Raw genomic sequence first — 25,011 nt, forward strand, 5'->3', positions numbered from 1 at the left:
AAAAACAGCCAAAGAAAATAGACACTGATAGAGAATGGGCTTTAAAACAGAAATAGCCGAAGCGCAAATTATCCAACCCGAAAAAGTACCCGAAGGGCATCTTACAAAAAGAAATGAAACTCCACCAAGAACATTTCATGTAAAGTGTTGACAAGACTAACAAGCACCTATAGTTTTTACACTAAATAGTCATCAGATCTCTAAATACCAAGACTTTTAGTCCGTTAATCCTAACCCTTTAACTCTATAAATCCTAACTTTACAAGCTCAAACTCTATAAAGCCATCTTGGTTAAACAGCTCGTGCCATGCTCGTGGTCAACTTTTGTAACGGCAGTGAAACGGCCAAGTTGTACTGTTTAACCAAGATGATGACTTTATAGACTTAGAGCTTGTAAAGTTAGAATTTATAGAGTTAAAGGGTTAGGATTAACGGAGTAAAAGTCTTGGTATTAAGAGATCTGATGACTTTTTAATGTGAAAACTATAGGCGCTTGTTAGTCTTGGCAACACTTTACATGAAATGTTTTTGGTGGGATTTAGATATCTAAGAAATACTTAGTCTTGCTGACGTCATCGGATCTACTTGCTAGGGTTAAAACGTGCAAAATTTTGCACTACTTTTTAACAAGCTGTATCTCACAAACGGTTAGAAATATTAACGTTAGTTAAGGCGAAAAATAAAGCACGAAACCTGAACGATTCCCCGTTTGCATAAAAGTTCTTCGTTTTGTTTCTCCTATAATCTGTGTACTTGAAAAGAAGCATCTGCAGTAACGACTTGGACCCGGGTACGTCCTTAAACTACGTCCTAAATCTAGAGCAGAGCCCAACTGGGGAAGTACCTCCACCTTACAGAAAACCGCAGCCAAATAACACTAGACCCTATTCATAGTGTTGTGTTCCTGCCGGTAAGTAAGGTTGCCAGAGCTCAACGAGAGGGGGGCGGGTTTAGGGTCGGCAACGCGCATGTAACTCCTCTGGAGTTGCAGGCATACATAGGCTACGGAGACTGCTTACCATCAGGCGGGCCGTATGCTTGTTTGCCACCGACGTAGTATAAAAAAAAAATTTAGTTATTATGTACTAACACAAAAATTGGAATTTGTTACATCGGCCAGTAGATCGGTTTATAACAACAAAATTGGTTGTGGGATATTAATCAAAATTGATTTCTTTATTACTTAAGTTCATTTTTTTTTTATTACCAGAGTTCGCATTTTTCAGTGTACCAAAGTACAGGTAAATCAGTGTAGGTACCTTCTTGAAAATGATTGTTCAAATTGTACCTAAATAAATACGAATTTCTTATGCCCAATAATTATAGATACCTAGGTACACTTCTTATTTGGACGTTTGAAGTCATATGCCATAGCTTTAATTTAATCCCGAGTTTATTCCGTAGATATGTACGTATAACAATAACAGCCTTTATTTAGATATGAAAGTTTTGCGTCATGTATAACGACGACTACGTATTGCAATAGTAAGCAGCTATTGATAGCTTAGCTTAAGATAGAAGTACTTAGGCTATCTATGTATGTATAGTTTTTCTTGCGAGGTTGTGCCACACCGGACGTGACGACATCGCAGCCTCCCTCAGCGAACAACCGATGGTTTAAATTACCACCATAAAAGCCCAGCGGGAATCCACTGAGATTAATGGCACACTAAAACTTATATGTAGTGTCTGAGGCGTGAATAAAACCCGTTTCAATAAGAGCTCCTTCCGTTATTAGGTCATAACAGGCCAATTGGACTATGTACCTAACATTAAACCGATATTTGAATCATAAATCCCACAAATTTAATGATTTTTTTAACCCTCTCCGCCTCTTTGTCACACCTGGTCACATTTGGCAACCCCTTCCCGCCTAGTGTGACGTCACATATATGGCAATTTTGTTTTCAATGAAATCAGCAATTCGAATTAATGGATGACCCCTTAATTGGAATCATACAAGTTAGCTGTCATTCGTGCCTAGTAGTTAAGTTTCCAGTGCGTAAAGTAGGTATGGTAGTAGTTACAAAATTGCAATAGTAACAAATTGTAGAATTGTTAAATATGAATAGTAGTATTAAGCCGCAGTTAACGCCAAAAATTGGACAGTATTCAGCCCATTTTAAACGCGTTGAAATGTATACAAACCCTCCCAGTGGTTTTTTGGATTTATTGGAGATATCGAGCAAATGTGTTCTGTATTTAAAAGGCGACTAGCGCTTCGATGAGCTATATTGAATCTCACTATTCGAATGTATCAAGCTCCGGATTTTATTGGTTTTCAATCTGGTCTTTTGTTGCTCAACAGGCCTTTTATACTCTGTCGCGGCTCGTTTTCTGCGGCACGAAATTCACGCATATCCTCACGGGTATTAATATTGCAGAACTGACTTTACTTAAATTTCTATAACCTATATCACTTTTTAATGCAAAATAAAGATATTTGCATACGCATTATGCATCAATATTACATTCAGTTGAGTATTTACGCAGAACGGACACATTCAGTATTTATTAGGTAACCTATGTTGCTATACTGTGTTATTAATAAGCGCATATTCCTGTAATTGAACAGTCGCGTTTCCAATAGGATTACGGTTTTATTGAAATAGGTTTAGATATAGTGGGGAGGACGTTTTGTGTTGGGCGGTAAGGCAAGCAAATACGTGCATTTGAATGATTTTTAGGGTTCCGTGGTCAACTAGGAACCCTTATAGTTTCGCCATGTCTGTCTGTCTGTCTGTCCGAGGCTTTGCTCCGTGGTCGTTAGTGCTAGAAAACTGAAATTTGGCATGGATATATAAATCAATAAAGCCGACAAAGTTGTAGAATAAAATCTATTTTTTTTTGTTTTGCTTCAACCCTACTGTGTGGGATATCGTTTGAAAGGTCTTTCAAAACTAATAGGGATAATAGGGACTGCCATGTGTTTATTCCCACCTATGACACCTATGTAGTTTCCATTGCAGTGAATGCGGCCAGAGAAGGTGATGTGAACTTACAATTCGCCCAAGTATCCATGTAGTTTGTGCTTATTAGTGGACATAAATTAACAAACAATCATGAATCCTGGTTTGGTTTTATTATTGTAAGATATAAAAGTACTTTCAAATGTATTTACGTTATAGACGTATGTATACCAAAGTTCATCCAGTTAAGATTGAAGCTAAAACAGCAGGGAGGTCGCCTCATTCAAGATTTACGTTTATTGTGCTCAATAACAACAATGGGTTGTTTGTCTCGTATTTGTCATTTACTGTTGAAACGGCTGGAAATGTCATTTGTCTGTCGGGCAGGGGCTCTAGGGGACATTACATGGCGTAAATACATTTATGATATTGTTTGACAATTGGTCTTTCATTTCAAAGCAGTTTCAGATCCACATTTGAAATGTCTGTGCAAAGCGGCAAATAATCTAAATGCCGTTCTCTGGATCACATGTACCTAAGGCTACTGCAATAACTATTAAAAAAATCAGAACTTAAAAACTATTTTAGGTTAGTGATAAATCTAAGATAGATAAGGTAAACTATGATCTTTCAAACTGTTTACCCAATCTCACAATCGAATGACCTTTATGAACACTTTTAGCAATTTTCACAAGTTCAGTAGTCTAATTGCATTTAAGTTAGCATAATTTTATACACATAATCACGCCTTCTTCCCGGAGGGGTACGCAGAGAACACGGATTTCCACTTGCTACGATCCTGACATACCTCTTTCGTGCCTTCACTTTCTTAACGTTCCTCATACATGCTCGCCGTTTCAGTGTGCTCTTGACCTTGCTTTTCCGCACGTTTTCCCCGATTTCATCAGAGAAAGTCCGCCGAGGTCTACCTCTTACAGCTCTCTCTTCTACTTCTCCCTTATACACTCTTTGTTATCCTTCTTTTACTCATTCTATCCACGGGTCCAAACTATCTCAACATACCTTTCTCAATTTTTGTCACTACAACTTCGTTCATGCCACACTTTTCTCTTATCACACTGTTCCTAATTCAATTTTATAATATCACACCACACACACACTTATTTATGAAATAACTTGAATGAATTGAAGAAGAAACATCATTTTCAGTAAAAGCAATTCAAGTTGTGTAAGGTACTCATGTACGTCACGTGGGAGCAATTTAGCTCTCGGCAACGACGCTAAAGTACTTATATTTACACTACTGCCAATGTGCTAACCCCAAGCTGACCTAAGCTTCCAAGACGTTGCGGGGACGTGATTGCTCTAAGCGTTCACATCTACGATATCACATCGTAGCCGGCTCCGATATTACGATGGCAACGAAAATTCAATCGAAATTGTTGACTCTATTCGAAGTGCAAACAATAGCCGTCCAAGACGCCACGATGCGGTAATATTCTAACATATTGCTAAACACATACATAGATACATATTATATGGTTCTTGTTCCTATAGAAAATACACTTATCGAAAATTTGCGATGCTGAAAGTTTGAGCAAAATAAGAGAAGGATTTGTCGATTAAACTTTAAAAGCGATAGTGCATTGTCAGACAAAAGATCAAAAGATGAAAGACCAATAAAAACCTATAATAATTACCTACCTTAAGGCTTGTTACCGATCTTGCTATTGTGTACGATTGAATAGAACTCTTTCATGAGATACGATAACCAAGCAGATAGGGAGCGCGTCTCAGATTGCGTTTCCTTCAATGAAGCCTCGTGTAACGGCTAGGTAACTCGGAAATAGACCGTCTAGTCTTGAGATAACTCTTATGTACGAGATAAGATGCCTTATTTTGAATGAAAAGGATTCGTTTTTTATAATTCAATAGTCATATACATATGTAAATGACAGCCTATAAAATATGTCTTATCACTGCAAACCGGTCCTTACAGCCAGTGTTTTAGAGACATCTAAATATACTTTTGGAACAATTATTTGTAAAGATTTCTGTAAACTCGACCGTTTCTACTCATACTCGTATCGTGTTCACGCGACTATATACGTGAACTTGTTTCTTGAACATTTGTATTTAATAGAAACAATTTATAATAAATTGACAATATTTATTGTAGTTTTATTTGCTATATCTTGACATGTATAGAATTGTTTCTTATGATGATTGACATATTCGAATATATTTGAAAAGTAGAATCCGCGCCGGGTCGTAGCTTCTTCTAGCGGCGCTAATGCAAAAAGGTTGGATCGTAACATTCTGCCCCTCCTTGAAAGCTAGCTTTCAAGAGGCTCATGAGAATGGGAACTTAAAGGCTGATAGCCTTGATACGGCTCGCTTGATAATGCTGTTGTTTGCTTTACGTCGATGACTCTTAGTAGAAATTTCATTGGTGGGAGCTGGTCGTCCATGACTGGAACTACATCGTCGATATTGATGGATCCCTTACTGGGTTTCCACTTGAAACGTTGCTGAAGAGTATAAAATATTTCTTAGTCCACGGCGTCCAAAAATGTTGCCTTAGTAGTTGTACTAGCTGGTATCTATTGACTGTCATCATCTTCACTTCAGTGATGGCAGGAACATCAATAGTCGTCCGACAAGGAAGTGCCCAGGCGTGAGTGGAGCTAGTTTGGAAGGATCCTCAGACAAAGGTGTCAGAGGACCTGAATTCATGATAGCCTCAATCTATGCTAACTACCTAGGCTAATTTCTTAAAGGTTAAATTAATGTTAGCAGCAATATTTAAACATTAGCTAAGCAGATATTACTGCTGCCTTCCAGACTCCGCCGAAGTCTGGGACGTACACAGGGAAATAATGAAAGATAAGTTGCTCACTGCAAGCAAACTCTCCGATTTGCCGAATATACACGTTTGTAACATTCTGTTCAATTCATATTAATTACCTAAATATAAAGTTTGATTAATTGTCACAAAGAAAATATAACTACATGCTAATAATAAAAGTAAGTAAATGCATAAAGATCGCTGCGCGCATGCACTTAGGCCGCTTAACGACCTATATTTCACTACTAACTCTTTGTAAAGTATGAAGTTTAGAATAGAAACGATTTAACCTCTAGTAATTGGGCGTCAACGTGTTTGGCTAAAGGCCACTTAGACTCTAGTTTCTCAAGGAAGCAGAGTCTTTCCCACCACAGAGCACTGGCAAGTATATTGTTGAGGTTTGACCCCCCTTGAAGCTAGATCTGCTGAGTTCCATTCTGTTGAGACGTGACGCCATGCTTTAGGATGGACTACCGAAACATTAACAGTTCGTGAATTACGTAATGATGTACGAGTATTATAAAATACCCGAGAGCGGGACGGTTCGCTTCGGTCATGTGCCCTAAGCTCTCGAACATTTTGAAAGGTAGCATTATAATTTTTCATGTCATATTCGCTTAATTTATGTTGGTTAATCACACTACTTTTAGAAATATAATAAGATTCGCCTAAGGCGTCCTCCGGGGCCTCACGAAGTGGAAGCCTCTCTTGAGGTAAGTTGCATCGCGTAAACATTGCAATAGTACCGTTTGTATTATTAGATAATTTTGTATCAATAACATCTTTAATTTCAATTTGTGTATTGTGTTTTTCATGGCAGTTCCTACATGGGTCTAAGCGGCAACGAAAATGTTGATGGCCAGGGCGCAGGCAATTCTTGCATAAATTGTATTTGGAAACTTCCTTTTGCCTGCAAACCACTGACATTTCCTTGAACTTGTCACACTGATGATTAAAATGATTTTGTTTGCAAAACGAACAAGTTATAATTGTATTGTTGTTATTAGCACTGGTTGTGTATTTATAGTTACTTAAACCTAACATTGTTGTAACATGTTTGTTTTCTATTATTTGGTTAGTAGGTTTATCAAGTTTTTGTGTGGAAGTACCGCACTGTATAGTTTCTAAAACATCAGCTCGATTGCGAAGGAACATCAAAAGTTCATCGAGCTTAGGTGAGACTTTAAGTGAATTTTTGTGTTCTTCCCATTTCCTACTAGTGACACTATCTAGTTTCGACACCATCATGTATATAACTAATGTATCCCAATTGTCTGTGGGCTCTTTAAGTGTGTTTAAGGCGCGTAGATTTTTGGAGAAAGAGTCAATCATATACCTTATGCCCTTATGGGATTCCGTAGTAATTGGTTCAAAGTTGAACAGTGACTTAATGTGGTTATTGATCAAAATTTTCTCGTTACTGTATCGTTCGCACAGTAAATCCCATGCGAATGTATAATTAGCACTTGTAAACTCAATATATTTTATGACTAAAGCTGCTCCACCCTCTAAAGACGCACGTAAATAATGAAATTTGTTTATTGCAGGGATGGACTCGTTTTTATTTATTAATGAATCGAAGGTATCGCGAAACTCCATCCATTTCGTGTAACTGCCTTCAAAGGAAGGTAGTTTTATAGCAGGAAGCCGAATTTGACAGTTGACAGGAGTCTGAGAACTGTCATTTGCATGTATTGAACCTTCGGCCCGAGAAACAGCGGTAGCATATTTAGTAGTCGTTGGTTGATTCGACTCAAGTATCATTTGTGACAATGAAATCAACCTTATGATAGAATCCTCAACTTGCTCACGTTCTAAAAGCTGATCAGCTAAGTTGATTTCATGTAAATTTTCAATTTCTGATTGAACTTCATCAAACTGAGATAATAATTCTTGAAATCGACCTAGTTTTAACTGGAGTTCACCGAATAAGGCCTTAGTGAAGTTTTCCGTAGAAATCGCCTTAATTATATCAATATATTTTTCATATAAGGTAACTTTTGCCTTTATAGTACCGCGCTTGCGAACTAACAGCTTTAGTTCTTCAGACATTTTGTAAATAAATTAAATGCACATACGTAAGTATACTAAGAAACCGGCATAAATAAATTGAACAGACTGTACTAAGAATAAATTGAAATTCAAACCGTGCAGGCCACCGTATCAAACTAGTGGCAAACAGGAGAGTTGTCAGCGTGCAGTGATGCTAGTATGCTCGCGATCAAGCGGAATAATTACGCAGAAAGCCAGCTGACATCCGTATCTCCGGAAGAATCTCGAAGGCAGCATAAAGCTTATTTCCTGAAATTGTAATGACGCTAATATCAGAGCATGCTAAATATGCTGCATATTATACGCAAATCTCGTTTCTAACGTATGCTATGATGTTTATTTAGTCTTAGAACTTTGAAGAAAATGTTAAATATTTTACGTAATTTACTGGACTATCTGTATACAGTGACTGGACTATTTCAATTTTGAATGAGAATTGTTGTAAATCTAGAAGAAATCAAATGTAACTAGTAGATTATTGTGATGTTTTGTTTTGACGTAATTATAGAAAAATACAACCTGATGCAGAGCAGGATTGAGGCAACCATGAAATCGTAATTTACGCTATTTATTCAAACACTTCACGCAAGGGTTCTCCTGTAATCTCTGTGCTCGTGTTGGATGCTGTTGTATTTACTGGACTCTGGACTTATATACTGGACTCCGGGATTCCGCTTGTTTTCCAAGGATCCACTTATTTCCAAGGATATACTTCGAAGAGAATTGTTGATCACGTCGGGGTCACCAAATGTTCACGCGACTATACAGGGTGTAATCGTTAAGTGTGGCCAGGCCATAATTCCGTAAATATAACAGATATCAGAAAACTTCCAACTGATATCCAAAGTGCGTTACCCAAGGAGTAAAATTACATTAAAAACTTTTTTTAAATAGATGAAGTAATATTAAAAATACTAAGTTAAAACACTCCCATACATTTAGTATGACGACTTACCTCAAAGAATGTCGGGTGTCGTAAGAGATAAAACTGTTTGAGATTCGTTATTTGTACGAATACATTGTAATAAAATAATAAAACTACCGTTTATGAAATAATTAATATAACATTTATTTTGAAATGAATAATTATTTTATTTACAACAGTTGCTCGATGTAACGTCCTTCTTGTGCGATACATACACGGGCCCTCCTAACTGTTTCTAAATGAACTTTTGTTAACATTTGCGGGGTAATTAGAGCAATGGCACGGCGTACGCGATTTTTTAGCTCTTCTAAGCTGTGCACTCTTTCAGCGTAGATATTATCCTTTATGAATCCCCATAAGAAAAAAACACACGGAGTAAGATCCGGGGATCTTGCCGGCCATGGAGTCCCACTATTATTGGCTATTAAGCCAGTAAAATGGTCTTTTAAAAAATCCATGACAATACGTGCGTTGTGTGGTGGGGCTCCATCTTGTTGGAAAATTATCAACCTTCGTTCTTCATCTGGAACGTATTCTAGGAGACGCTGCAAATCGTTTTGGATGAACTCAAAATATTTCTGTCCAGTCAATGTGCCGCCATAAAAATAAGGCCCAATAATCCTGTTATCAAGAATACCACACCACACACTGGTGGCTTTATAAAATATTGGGATGAAAATATCTAACTTTAGTATTAATTTAAAGCCGTCAGATAATAATAGATCAGTACGTGTAAATACTTGAAAATGATAATTAATTGATATGGAGTAAGTGGTTAGCATAAGAAAATTCATGAATCATTTGATAACGGTGAAATGCCTCGGCCGTATAAACTAGTCTTTGAATGAACGGCTTACCTACTAAATGTATGGAAGGGTTTGAAGTTAATATTTGGGATATTTCTGCTTTTATTTAAAAAAAAGTTATTAATGTAATTTTACTCATTGGGTAACGCACTTTCGATATCAGTTGGAAGTTTTCTGATATCTGTTATATTTACGGAATTATGGCCTGGCCACACTTAACGATTACACCCTGTATACGTGAACTTGTTTCTTGAACATTTGTATTTAATAGAAACAATTTATAATAAATTGACAATATTTATTGTAGTTTTATTTGCTATATCTTGACATGTATAGAATTGTTTCTTATGATGATTGACATATTCGAATATATTTGAAAAGTAGAATCCGCGCCGGGTCGTAGCTTCTTCTAGCGGCGCTAATGCAAAAGGTTGGATCGTAACATATCGTTATATTTTAAAAAATCATTTCATAAATCGATATCACGTAAAACATGAACGATCGTCCCTGATCTATTAATGTAACCTTTTTCTTATGCTCATTCTACACGAATTCCATGCGAGCACAGCGAATTCAATTGTCTTCAAAGGGAAGATACAAAGTCGTTAAATTATCATTAGAACGTTTTGTACATTTTGTAAAAATGTCAAATTCTCTTCAATTTATAAAATCACGCTGCCTTAAACTTGTATGTAATTGTAAATATAATATTTATAACGCAAAATGAATTAAAACATGGTCTCTAATTCTTATTTTCTATTTCCTGAATCAAAGATCGTGTCTGGACAGTAAATATTAAGTACCTGGAGCGATACTTCTAGTTCTAACTACGACTAAGAAAAGCTGAAGATGAAGATAAAGGTGGGATAACAAAGACTCACAATGTTCACAAAAATCGTATTTTTAAAACTCTGTTCTGCACCCTGAAGTATGAGTCTCTCATATAATAATACCTCAATAATCTCAAGTCTCTTTGGCTACTTCTTCAACCGATTAGCAATTGACAAAGAGTAAGGCTGATTTAATGATTAGATGGAAATTCAATTAAAAAGAAGACCTCTGACGTGATTTGATACATTTCAAATTAACGTTTTCGTTTTTCAAATTTTAGTCAAATTGACGTAGTAGTTTAAGCTCAAGTCATAAGTACGTAAGGAAAACGAGTAATCTTCTTTTAGCGAGCTTTTCTTAAGCACCATAAAATGTAATATTTGAACAAACAAAGCAAGCATTAAAATGAGGCAAGAAAAAAAGCGATGTCTTTCATGTGACTTCCGGGTCACGAAAATGGGCTCATAAGCCTAGTGGCCAATGGTTTTGTTAGTTACATTTTGTAAGATATAAATATCGTTGAATTATTTATTTAAAATGGTAATCATTTCTAAGTAAGCGAAACCTTCCTCATACGTGTTGTATGTGTAGTTCTCGACTGGTAAAGTATTCCCCAACTGACAATAAACTAAGAATTGGACTGGACATTTCAGATACATAAGTGTAGTTTATGATGTAATATATTTTAAATTTAATAAGCAACAAAGCTGGCAGCAAATAGAATTGTCAGCTGCAAACATCTTGCGGCCGACGGCCACAGGCAGGCTTGCACAATAATAGATAAACCGAGCGCACCTAGGGACTACATTTAATGTGTTTTAATCCAATAATAATCTAGCATCAATACAATATGATTATCGGTGCAATGAGAGCACACGCCTGTCGCTTCTGTAATTTATCATGTACGTCCAATGTCATAATTTTGCCGTCACGTAAAGCAGAAGACCTAGTTGAATGAAATTGTATGCATATAGCGCATTATTAGAAGATATTAACGGCCCGATTCGAAGAATCAAATACGACAGCGATTAGTTCTGGTTTAGATAAGTTCTCATTTAGATATAGTTTGTATGTCGTATAATTGACAGAACTGAAGCAGCTCGATTCGGCCACCCATGTCACTTTGACGTTAGAAATATCGTAGATAGATCTTATTGGAATCACAGCGGAATCGAAATAAACGTCAATTTTGACATGTCGTTTAGTTATCGATCTATTAAAGATCTTCCCAAGATCTTAAACGTGTCTTAATCATTCTTCGAATCGGCCCGTAAGTAGTAGCTGCACATCGTGACGGTAGAAAACATAATACGCCAGACGTCTACAATATAAAGCGCACATTTAGTTCTGCTCAAGACAAAGCTGATGTGTACGAACCATAATGAATACTATAAGTATAATTAATGCCAATATGTCAATTTTGTACCTACTTAATCGAAACTAACCTCCTGGCTGTATATGACAACGCCCATGATAGTTCAGTTTCATTTTATTGATGTAATATAAAATATTTTCACCTGCGATTACAATGCAAAATACCACGCGGAGAGCGCTTCCGCAAGTACCTAAGCTTCACCTTCGTCATTTTTTCGCTCTAACCAGATGTGACATTATAAAAAGGAGCCATTTGGATGAACTCATAAACAAACGATAGGCTGCCATGGCACGTTTGCCTCGTACTGAACTCACTATATTCTTTATAAGTCTGGATCATTAATTCAGGCACTGTCTCTCGATTTCGTGTGATTAAATTTATCTTTCAATGGAAGCACGGTATCTTGTAATTATGTAGACGCAGATAAGTTTTATGATGAAAAATATACATAAATTTTTGTTAGCCATAAAATACTACTTACTATACTTACTGTCGTACAAAAATAAAGATGTACCGTACATTTCTTGCGCGAGAAAAAATAGCTACTCGCTTTACCGCCACCGTAAAGACACCTGCCTAAAACTTATGTTTAAATGGTTTGATGAATTATTTTCAATAGCTTAATCTCATAGCTTCCGTCTCAAGTACTCCGTCAGTTAAACGGGGAGTGAATTGTTCGAGCAGTCATCCGCACACGGCCTCGCTAATATCGCGGTCTATCCAGCTAGATTTACGACCGCAAACCCAGTCATTACCAGGATAATAAATTACTTACGTAGCTGTTTATTATCTAGTTAGGTAGCAGTTCGTTGATGTGTTATTGTTTTGATTATAATAACAATATGTCTTCGACTTGACATACTATTATTATTGATTGATTGATTGTTAACGACCGGTCTAACAGTAGGTTCCCCTATAATTGTAGTATTTTTTTAGTTAACAACAGCATCTGAACTATCATTTGACAAAGTATCAAACGGGAGGCGATGACAATTTTTTTTGTTTTATGTGTTTCGGTGGCCATTCCTCAACCCACCAACGGAGCGGCAGCTGACGTCCACGAGGGTTCATCATACCTAGCCGTTAACCACTACACAAGTTTTCAGCCGGGAGGCGATTGGTCATGGAAATTGTTCCTGGCTCGCGGTCATGAAAAATATTTTGAACACTAGTCCCTGAAATGCCCAATACAGCTTCTATCTCACGGTATGTCGCATGTCGATCTTCGACGATCAGTTGCCGTACGGCATCAATGTTCTCCTGAGTCACGGCTGTTTTTGGTCGACCTTCACGATGCCTATTATTAAAACGAGAGCAACCACGTTGAAATTCAAAAATACCAACGTTCCACAGTGCGGAGGCATGGTGCTTCATTATTAAAAACAGTAGTCAAGTCTTCAAAGCGCTGAAGATGCGTTAAACCTCTTTTGAAGTTGTAAAAAATTATCGCATGTAAATTTTCCTTCGAAATTTCCATTTTCACAACTGACTTGTCAACCTTGAACCGACGCTGTACTGAAACCATTCGCCCGATCTCGAGTAATTCTTTTGTTTTCGAGTTCTAAATTCAAATATTTTACGATTGTACTAGTTTTTTAGGGTTCCGTAGTCAACTAGGAACCCTAAAAAACCTAGTTTCGCCATGTCCGTCTGTCTGTCTGTCTGTCTGTCCGAGGCTTTGCTCCGTGGTTAAGGCTAGAAAGATGAAATTCGGCATGGACATATAAATAAATAAAGCCGACAAAGTCGTACAATAAAATCTAAAAATTCATTTCTTTAGGGTACACACAAAGAGGGGGTGAATTTTTTTTGCTTCCACCCTACAGTGTGGGGTATTCTTGGAAAGGTCTTTCAAAATTAATAGGGGTCTTCAACAAACATTATTTGATAAATTGAATATATTCGGAGATAATCACTCCGAAAGAAAAAAAAAAATGTGCCCCCCCTCTCTCTAACTTTTGAACCATAGGTCCAAAAAATATAAAAAACAAAGACATTAAATGAGAACTAGGTATAGCGGACATGGTCAGTTTAGCTGTTTTAAAGTTATCGCAAAAAGTTTCCCCTTCATAGTAAAATGACGTCCATCCACAGTTAAATGTTATTACGACTTTAAATGGATTGTTAAAATTATTTGGCATTATTCATGTAAAAATTTGCTTCTTTTACTCATTCTATTTTTATTAAATATTTAATTTGTCTAAAACAATTTCATTGGCTGTATGAGTAAAGCCGTTGACTATTGGCAGTTTTAGAACGAAAGAGTAAAAATTAAAAAGTAAGAGGCAATCCCGCTAATTTTATATTCATATTCGTTTATTGCACTCATGTACGATGCATTATGTCCAGGACTTATTGTTATATTTTACTTTTTCATGCTTTAATGAACCAAATCATTTTAAAATTACTGCAGTTTGCTAATATATGTGTTTTATTCATCTATATAGCAATTTAAATGTTTTTCGCTATGGGATATTTATCTTTAGACATGCAGTCTCCGATTGCAAGTAAGTTTCTTACCTTAATTATATAGGTACTGATTATGCAAATTTGCCTATTTGTTTAACTCGCGTGAAAGGTACCGTTTCATCCTTTGGCTAACAATCTACTATACTTTAAGCTTTACCAATTTAGCTTATTGTGACGGACAGGTAACTACGGAATCCTACACTGAGCATGGCCCGACATGCTCTTGACCGTTTTATTTTTTATAAAATCGCGGGAGGTTTGCAAACGACAGAACTTAAAAGGCAGCCCTCGTATAATAAATAATAATACATGGAAATCATACCAGAAAAGAGGTGATGCCTTACATCAGATGAGGTAGTTCTTTTTAGGGTTCCGTAGTCAACTAGGAACCCTTATAGTTTCGCCATGTCCGTCTGTCTGTCTGTCTGTCTGTCTGTCAGAGGCTTTGCTCCGTGGTCGTTAGTGCTAGAAAGCTGAAATTTGGCATGGATATATAAATCAATAAAGCCGACAAAGTCGTACAATAAAATCTAAAAAATTTTTTTTTTAGGGTACCTCCCCTACACGTAAAGTGGGGGTGAAATTTTTTTTTTCGCTTCAACCCTAGAATGTGGGGTATCGTTGGAAAGGTCTTTCAAAACTAATAGGGGTTTTCAAAAAACATTTTTTGATAAAGTGAATATATTCGGAGATAATCGCTCCGAAAGAAAAAAAAAATGTGTCCCCCCCCTCTAACTTTTGAACCATAGGTCCAAAAAATATGAAAAAAATCGTGGAAGTAGAGCTTAAGAAAGACATTAAATGAAAACTATAGCGGACATGATCAGTTTAGCTGTTTTTGAGTTATCGCAAAAAGTTTTCCCTTCATAGTAAAAAGACTTACTTTAATTAGGTACTGATTTTGCAAATTTGCCTATTTGTTTAACTCGGGTGAAAGGTACCGTTTCATCCCTTGGTTAACAATTTACTATACTTTAAGCTCCAGTTTAGCTTATTGTGACGGAAGAGTAACTACGGAACCCTACACTGAGCGTGGCCCGACATGCTCTTGGCCAGTTTTTTTATATATATTGATAGTGATGAATTAGTAATGACAAACCCAAGTTTTCCACCTCGAAAGCCCTTCGGATCATAGTGTGTATAATATACAGTACAGCGAGGGAAATTGTTATAACTCGTATCTCTTGTATATCTTTGATGGACCAGGCTTGTGCTTTGGATCCACAGCACTCCTTTTGGGGCCAGCGTGTGCAGCAGCATTTCATCGTCAACCTGATCAGGCCGATCGAAATTGTCATTTGATGGTGGATTATCAATGAATGGTTTTTCAATGTCGGCACACATCTCCGGTCCTGTATATTCTCGCAGGATTGACCATTGCTATAGTTGCAAATAGCTGAGCATTTCAGTCCTGCTTTCCTGCAACCACTAGTGCTGGTACAACCTTTTTTGCAGTTTCAGTTAGTTCAAAATTTTAGTTAGTTGAAAAGCCGTATCTTAGAAACTATTTGGCTTACTAAGACTAAATTATAGTCAATTAATTGCAAATATTATCTTCTTAAAAGTGTCCATAGTGACTTTTGCCTTGACTCCGGTTCTTAGTGGATTTTTTTTACAAAAACTGAAAAAAATCCTAAAACTTAACGGATTTTCATGTACTTTACAATGGTCCCAAGGGCTTTCGAGGTCAAAAACTTGGATTTGTTATTACCATTTCATCTTTACCAACATATTAAAAAAACAGAACTACCTCATTTGATGTTAGGTAAAATGTACCAATTCCATGGGCTATAAAGTCGATGGCTCTGAATTCGAGTCCTGGTAAGGGCATTTATTTGTGTGATGTGCACGGATATTTGTCCCTTAGTCATGGATGTTTTCTAGGTATTTAAGTACTCATGTATTATATGTAATTAAAGGAATGTTGATATTTTTTTCTAGAAGGTGATCAATTAAGGTGCATAAAGGTATACAGATTATTTTAACCCTACACTGCTACACCAAAAATGCTACAAAATTTATGGTAAATGTTTTTATGATAATTTTAATTAAATCTGAACTATACAAAAATACATTTATGTATTAACGGACTTTTTTTTTCTAACCGACACACAAAAACTATCCGCACAACTCGCCCCGCGCCCCTCCAGATGCAAAGGAGCCCATCACGCTCGCTGCGTTGCCACGTTGAACGGCGATGGACAACCTCTGCATCAAAAACGATCCGGAGCGAGGGTCAAACCTTTTCTTGATATAGGTATCGTGCGTTTTTTGTACTCAATATAAATATTTTATTTGCTATACAATCATGTACCAAGGTTTATAATTACATCGTATGAACCTTGGTACCATTAGCCCTAAAAGTGCATGGCGACTTTATCAATGAATTCATTCATAATTTCTCCATGCAATTTCGCAGCTCACCGTACTTAATTGTACCTTGGTACACAATTGACCTATTATTTACCTATACGTTGCAAATATTGAAAGTCAAATAAAATTTAATGGCAGGACTTACAAGCACTAAATCAAAAGGCAATCTCAGTCAGTGCTCCCTCTCCCTATATTGATGACTCGTCTTAAACGGCACGACGCGACGCGGTATATTATAGGTCATAGCTCTCGAAAGAAAACATGCGGGATGAGCTGATTGCGCGCAAGCTCCGGATCACTGCATGTCTATAAAATTGTCGTTTTGTTTTGCGAAATCATTACGGCAATTGGATAAAGATTTTTTAACTTATACTCCCCTAGGTTTCATGTTATTATACTTACTGCATCTTTTGTGTAACGGTGTATTTCATTGTTGCAAATAAATATAAAAATAAATAAATTTACAGTAAGTATATATGGCACTACTTTACTGCATTAGTGCGATACTCGATTAAAAACACTCCCTTCGGTTGTATTTTAATTCATCGCCACTGGTTGCGAATTCCCTATTTTTCGCATTTGTATCATAAAGTATTATTATTACTTAATAAAGCGATACCACCAAAAACATTTCATGTAAAATGTTGCCACGACAAAACCATAACGCTCGTACTGTCAAAAAGTTTATCAGATCTCATGTAGAGCAAACCTTTTAACTCTTCAAGCCCTAACTTCACAAACTCTACACCTTAGTCAAAATTGTGGCTTGGCCATTTCGTTGCATGAACTATTGTAGAAATCTATAGCGAAAAAGTAATGAATAGTGAATAAACTTTTCACCTTACGCCCATGTGACGGTAGCAAAACGGCTAAGCCACATGTTTTGACTAAGGAAAGCGCTTCGAGAAAAGGTAGCTAGTGCCCTTGCGCTTCGCTTGGCTCGTCTTGGCTGGAGCACTACCGTGCCCCCAGAGACATAGCAATAGCAACCTAAAACAAAATTCATTATAAGTTATAAGATTACCCTTAAGCGTCCCAAATATAACATTGACATTCTTAATTAATAGAATGAGGCGTTACTTTGCGGTAATTCCTATTAACTAAAACACTTTGCAAATCAAAGAAATAATAACAAGCTAGTCAATCAGTGCTAACCCGTTTTACTTACATGCGTATTTTTGTATGCAATTAATGTACCCTCCCACCACAAAACTAATACGCCGTAACCGTGCAAAAAATACGCAAACACATAACAAACCTCCATCAAAAGTACCGACAGGTGTTTCGCTTTACTACGTGGCATCCTCAGGTGATGCTGGAGATGTTGATTGTCTAGCGTCCGGCAACTAAATCTGATGTTGGTCAGCAAAGTATTTTTTGTTTTAATTGACATTCTTATTTAATATATAAAATTAATCCATATCACAGAATCGGTTTCTAGACTTAAAATCCGTACGAACTTATCCAATCTAATAACAATAGGTATTTTTTGTTTAGAATTAGTGCTGATTTTTGTATGTGCTGGTTTTTTCGCAAAGTGGTGTGGCAAAAGTAGATTTAGCACTCATTGCGGGATCTGTGCCAAATGAATTGCCAAATACGATCAGCAGATGAAACCCATTCGGCCGTTAGAATATGATCCGAAAACAAGTTTCATCAAAGTCACGACGAGATATAAATTGTAAACATTTTGACTTAATTTTGCCAATTTTCAGACTGGTAGTAAATATCGGTAACATGCAAACAATTCCTTCAGAAAATTCATAACACAATTAGCGTGTCGTTCTTTTTTAACAGACTTCAAAATTGCAAAAGGAGGGGACGAGGTATTCAATTCGGTTGCTTTTTTTGTTTGTTACCTTATAACTCCGTCAGTACCTGGGCGACCGAGCTTTGCTCGGTTATAACTATTTATCAGTTCACATTTTACTTTTTTAAGTTTATACATAAATTATTATTTATTATTTTACAATCGGTTTATTTTTTTTATCTAGGTAGCTATTGTAAAAGCTTGTTTATCAAACAGCGACCATGACCTCATTATATACTTTAAATAGAGTAAACGTACAGCTAATTCAGAATGGGTAATTAATTAGTCGCTAAATTTAAGAGTCACGATTATTTTCCTCGCCCCAGCTGACTGGCGCCATTTGTAACAAAAATAGAGCTTATTTAACGAAAACAAGGATTATTATTCAAAGTTCATTTAATAAATTTTCTGAGAAGAACCTTGTTAATATTTAGTAAAGGTAGGTTAACAAATAGGCACGAGAGATTTATTTCTGGAGATTCGTTTTGAAACGAAAACGGAAATGAAATCAATAATAATTAATAACTTACATCCTTATAGCTACAGTTTAGTATTCTCGAGGGTGTAATTAATTAATATTGACCGATGACAGTATCGCAGAAGACTACATTTAAATAATTATGATCTATGAGTACCTATAATCCTCTTACTAAATTATAAGATTCATATTCTATTTCGATATATTTTTATTAAAAATCTGTATTAAACTGTTAATATACAGCATGTTTTTGATTTTTTTTTAATTAATCAGGTAAATTTATAATTGCATAAACAGTTATCCGGCGAATACATTTTTTTAAACACGATATTAATCTCAGTGCAAAAACGCGTGCATGTATAAAGGTCACATTCGGATGTGTGAGTGGGTGTGAGTGTCGGCTACAGAAACTTCACAGCTTCTACAGCATTGCAGCAGCGGGAAATGGGAGATGTCACCTTCAATTTTCGTTATAATTTCTAAATATTGCCCATGCCCCATTGCTGTCGCGATTAGAACCCTTAATCCGACAGTCAATTTATCATGAAATTTTATAGTAACATCATCTATTTCCCGCATCTAGCAACGCTTAAGTAGTAATGCGGCTGCAGTCGCAATAAGGATGTTACCTTAATTTATACAAGCGTACGAGACTGCGATATGCTGAGAGTAGTATGATATAATATAATACACTTGTAGCACGATAAGTAATTATCGCCGTACAGATGTAGTGAACAATTCTTTGCCATCGTATTTAACATCCTATTTCAGTCAACCTCAGTACTTTTTGTATTAAGACCATGGGCATCGCCAAGAACGTCACCTCGCCCCTAGAGAACAAAATTATTCACTACACCTGTAACCCGTAGCGTTGCCAATGTCCCCATGTTGTGAAAATCGTCCCTAAAGGTTTATTCCGTTTAGAGTAATAACATTTGAACCATTAAACAAATAAATTAAAATAATAATTAAAGCACATACCGATCCCCAATACTCAGGCAACAACGTGACAAGATCATTAATGGCATCGTTAAGAAAGTTCATGGAATTCGTCTCTAGGGAAAACATGGTAATAACTTTTAATCTGAGTTTTCATACTGTGGCAACATTTAGTTCATATTCTGATCTTTATACATTACACGAGAATTTAACCAATACGATTTAGACTTATTAACTTATAAGGTAAACGTCCCAGTGCTTGACATGCTAATGCCCAAGAGTTGACATTCTGCTATCATGTTTGTAGCTACTGACGTAAATTTAAAGATGATAATGTATCTGGGCCAGTGACGAGCACTCGGAGGTTTACCTTAAATAGGGTACTGTACTGTGTAGTGCATAACGTGTCACAAATGATCATAACTGCAAACGTCTAAATAAATATATTTATGTTACTGCACTTATTTTGTTTAAATCCCATTTCTCCGTATTAAGATGAACAAGTTTTGTTCGGTAAACGGAAATATCAAACGCTTCAACTTGATTAAACTTGAGCGGATCAATTTCAGACGAACGTTTTTATACAAATGTAGTCAAGTGCACTAAATTGAGGTGCACTCAAGGTGACCCGTTTTCGTGGTGCTTGGGTATATTAATGGGTATATAAAGCTCAAAGTAAATTCACTTTCAAGCGCATGTTGCGCAAGCATCTATCTGACAGATGTAAGTAATGTTTCACAGTAGGTACATGTATAATGTATATATGTAGATATTTATGTAAGTATATCATACAAAGTATATGTTTAAGTTATTATATTATATTAATTATGATTTCATTATATTATATTAATTAGTATTTAATTTGTAAATAGTAGGTAGTTAATATCTTATTCTCAAGTACAAAGCCTGCACCTAACAAAAGTCTCTTTTTGACCCAGTGGTTGACTGGTAGAGAATGCCTTAAGGCATTAAGGTCACCATTTGTACTTAATATTTTATGTGCAATAAAGTATAAATAAATAAATTAATTAGGTTAGATAGTATAAGTATAAACGTATAAATTGGGTGTATTTCATTCGCCAACAAACTGTTTCCCCGTGTGGCAAAGTTTTGTAATAGTTATAAGTGTTAATTTGTTAATTAGCACTAAATTAAAAAAAATGTTTCAGATTTTATCTATTATTGAAGACAAAATATTATTTCACGACTTTGTGCTTATCATACACCAAATTTATAAAAAATAACAAACGAACTGTGCTCATAAATCTAAAACTGATAAATGTTCGATTTGATAGTCAAAGTTACTCTATTTTCATTGAAAATCTTTAAATGAAACAATATTATGTGTCTCTAAAAATTCAAATTATCGAAGTTTCGCTTTTACAATTGTAATTATAGAAACCTCCTGCCACATAATTAGCTCCGTATTAATAATGCAATTAGCCACGCACATGTCGCCTCATAGAGACGTAACCGCAAATTACATCTCCCCAGTCAAGTCGCTTAGTTTGCATCAGAACTAGGAAATCTAAGATTGCCTACCTCGTGTTATTGAGATGTCAACGATCTAGGTCAACATAGATGAATTATTCCAAAGTAATAGAATACATGGGACTGGCATTATATAATGCATAGAGAGCGACCGTGCTTGCCAAACATAAACAGCTACGAAATGGCACACAAAATAATATTAGCCTATATCTGTACTACATCGGAATTACATTGCATAACTATTCCGTGTAGGTAACACATAGGTTTGTTAAGATGTTAATATTAGGCAATGTAATACATTAATATTTAGTTTTTTACGTTCTCTTTCGGATACACGACTGCATCCTACTGAGGCGTATTAATTAGACTTTATAGCTGTAACTAAATTAAGCAATTGAAGTGTTTTCACCCATCAGTTATAAAACATTGTATTGCAAAAAAATATCCTTCTTAAACAATGGTTTATAACTACGCCCATAGTCATTGGACTACCGTAACTTATTTTAACAATAAAACCTCTTTTACAGATTGGAACAGAAGTATTACATAAATTAGAAATAACAATGGTGGACCGAGCATTGAGCCTCCTGCTCCAAAAATACAACACAAGCAGTAAGTACACATCTACACAAATAAGCTATACATACGTTTTCACGTTAAAATATAATTGAAGAAGTATAGATGCCTACATTGGGCCTAAGCAAGTAATAAGCAAGCAGTACAATTATATTATCTAAAAGACTTGTACCCGGTTTTAAAATCCAAAAATGCAAAAATTGAAATATTACATCAGGTCCTTAACAATATATTTTTAGCAAGCCTGCGCTCTGTGCAGATTAGCATTAGTAAATTGCTGTTGGTAAAGGTCACAGATGGTGACTGCAGCAAGGTTGCTGTTGTGTCCTAGACACAGGCGACGTCACTTTCCTTGATAAAATGAGTGACGGGTCGGATCTAATGGCAACATATGTTAAGTTACATTTCTCAGCAGGTGGCGCGGTGTCTCGGTGAGGGGACATGGGGGGCGCGGACGGAGGCGACCTGCTGGAGTGGGAGGCTCTGTACCTGCGGCTGCCGGGGTCCAACAACCACTCGTGGAACTCGACGGAATGGGCTCCCGAATGGAACGCCACCGAGATCTCGAACGCCAGTTGGTGGGATTCGTCCGCGCCCTTCGACTCCACTGCGGCGCTCGTTCGCGCCGCCGCCAAGGCTGTTGTTCTCGGCTTACTCATTCTAGCTACTGTTGTAGGTATGTACATTTCGTAATCTGTTGTCATACAAATTTAATTATAGATGTTTAATTAAAATCATTAATCGCTTGGCACGGGTAATCCAGATTCATTGTTTGGAAGGCTTTGTACCGTTTTCTTTGAAGTACCGAATTGTATGCTTTGGATTTACCATCGAAAATAGATGTTTTTCATTGAAATCTTTAGTAAGACTTCTAATTCTTTGTTTCATTTAAGTAACGAAACTACACAAAATTAATGTTATTAAATGTCTAGTTATAAAGCAAACAGTTTTCATTTATATATCATTATATACTTTTAGATATTTAATATTCTGCAACTTATTTTTAACCCCTTCAAGCGCATAAAAACCCAACGACATAAAAACTAAAAAAATATTGTCCTCATTTGTATGCTAACCTGTGTAGGGCTAAGATGGTCGGCTCTTTATCATTTTTCACCATGCCTGTCACGTTCTAACAAGTATGTAAGTGCGAAAGTGAAGGGCATAGTGACAAGCAAAAAGATAAAGATTTTTATTCAAACGTAGGTGTACTTGGTACGTAGCATTTCCTCAGCTCTTCTAATTCCCTTTACAATACATTTGCAACATATTTTGTTGTTTATCTGATCAGGTAACGTATTCGTGATAGCCGCCATACTGCTGGAGCGGCACCTGCGCAGCGCGGCCAACCAGCTGATCCTCTCGCTGGCGGTGGCGGACCTGCTGGTGGCGTGCCTGGTCATGCCGCTGGGCGCGGTGTACGAGGTGGCGCAGCGCTGGACGCTGGGCCCCGAGCTCTGTGACATGTGGACATCGGGCGATGTCCTCTGTTGCACCGCCTCCATATTGCATCTTGTCGCTATTGCTCTGGACAGGTAACTTTACAAATTGTTATACAAAATACATTATGTTAATACAAATTCAAATTATTTCAGCCTTATTATGACCTTCCAGGCCTAGAAGGCTTAACAGCAACAGTTTCTATTTTGAATTAATTACATGAGAATACGATTATCAATTAAATATGTTTTCTATACTTAGGCTATTACGGCTGATACGTACAGAATACTTGTTTTTGTGGCTGTTTGCAACCGACGAGTTTCTAAGTTAGGCCCTTTTGGGTTAGACATTTTTATGTCTGGATATTATTTAAAAGTAGGTACCTCATTTAATGCTTGCTGTTTTGTCCATAGGTATTGGGCTGTGACAAATATAGATTACATCCATGCACGAACCGCGAAGCGGGTAGGTGCCATGATCGCGTGTGTGTGGGTCGTCAGCTTTATGGTCTGCATTGCGCCGTTACTGGGCTGGAAGGACCCCGACTGGAACCGACGGGTTTCTGAAGACCTACGTTGCCTCGTTAGTCAAGATGTGGGCTACCAAATATTTGCAACAGCCTCCTCGTTCTACGTGCCAGTGCTGGTTATATTAATACTGTATTGGCGAATATATCAAACAGCTAGAAAGAGAATACGCAGACGGCGAGGAGCCACGGCCCGCGGCGGCGTCGGGCCGCCACCTGTGCCGGCGGGCGGGGCGCTCGTCGCGGCTGGCGGTAGCGGCGGAATTGCAGCCGCCGTCGTCGCCGTTATAGGACGGCCGCTGCCCACTATTTCCGAAACCACCACCACCGGTTTCACCAATGTATCATCAAATAACACGAGTCCAGAAAAGCAGTCGTGCGTAAATGGCCTCGAGCAAGACCCACCAACCACCGGCTACGGAGCCGTCGCCGCCGCTTACTACCCAACGCTGGTGCGGCGAAAGCCGAAAGAAGCCGCCGATTCGAAACGAGAAAGGAAAGCGGCGAAAACACTTGCAATAATAACGGGCGCATTTGTGGCCTGCTGGCTACCGTTCTTCGTGTTGGCCATACTAATGCCGACGTGCGGCGACTGCGAAGTGAGCCCAGTGCTGACATCGTTCTCGCTGTGGTTGGGCTACTTCAACTCTACGCTCAACCCGGTCATCTACACGGTGTTCAGCCCAGAGTTCCGGCACGCGTTCCAGCGGCTGCTGTGCGGCCGGCGCGCGCGCCGCCGCCGCGCTCCCCCGTAGCATTCCCCCGCCCCCGCCTCGGTCCCCGCCCCGCTCGCTGTTGTCTCTGCTCGACTGACCTCGTCTAGATCAACACACGTTATGTTACCTTGTTACATTTTCAGAGATATATTTACACCCCTTTATTTTTTGTACGTGATGAATGTGAATACGAATAGCTGTCTAGTAAATGAATTTAAAACTCTCTAAATAATGTTTTGTTATTGCGCATGAAGAAATAAATACTTTTCGTAGATGTTTATGACAGTTTTTACCCTACTGAATAAAATAATGAAATACTACACGGAATAAAAAAAAAAGTATTAACTTCATCCATCAAACATACCATAAATGTTGAAGTGAAACTATGCTGAAATTTGCAGGCTTACTAAGTTAATAATCATCAGGGATCAATCCATCAACCTTATAATTGATAACGATACGAGAACGTGGCATTTTGTGGTCATG

The 25,011-nt window shown here is 37.2% G+C and overlaps 1 protein-coding gene across 2 annotated transcripts in view; it reads left to right on the forward strand.

Annotated features, from left to right (window-relative positions):
- The window catches only part of LOC133533549 (5-hydroxytryptamine receptor), a 49,159-nt gene extending 24,354 nt beyond the window's left edge, over nucleotides 1-24,805 (forward strand). The window contains exons 2-5 of one of the 2 annotated variants that reach the window (XM_061872538.1): nucleotides 21,795-21,879; nucleotides 22,256-22,519; nucleotides 23,135-23,378; nucleotides 23,697-24,805. In XM_061872538.1, the coding sequence (XP_061728522.1) occupies nucleotides 22,285-22,519; nucleotides 23,135-23,378; nucleotides 23,697-24,564 (1,347 nt within the window). In that variant the 5' untranslated portion in view covers nucleotides 21,795-21,879; nucleotides 22,256-22,284 and the 3' untranslated portion in view covers nucleotides 24,565-24,805. The remainder of the gene's footprint in view (nucleotides 1-21,794; nucleotides 21,880-22,255; nucleotides 22,520-23,134; nucleotides 23,379-23,696) is intronic. The other variant, XM_061872539.1, reaches the window with a different exon arrangement.
- Nucleotides 24,806-25,011: the final 206 nt, after the last annotated feature.

The sequence above is a fragment of the Cydia pomonella genome, unplaced genomic scaffold (assembly GCF_033807575.1).
Source record: "Cydia pomonella isolate Wapato2018A unplaced genomic scaffold, ilCydPomo1 PGA_scaffold_178, whole genome shotgun sequence".
NCBI lineage: Eukaryota > Metazoa > Arthropoda > Insecta > Lepidoptera > Tortricidae > Cydia > Cydia pomonella.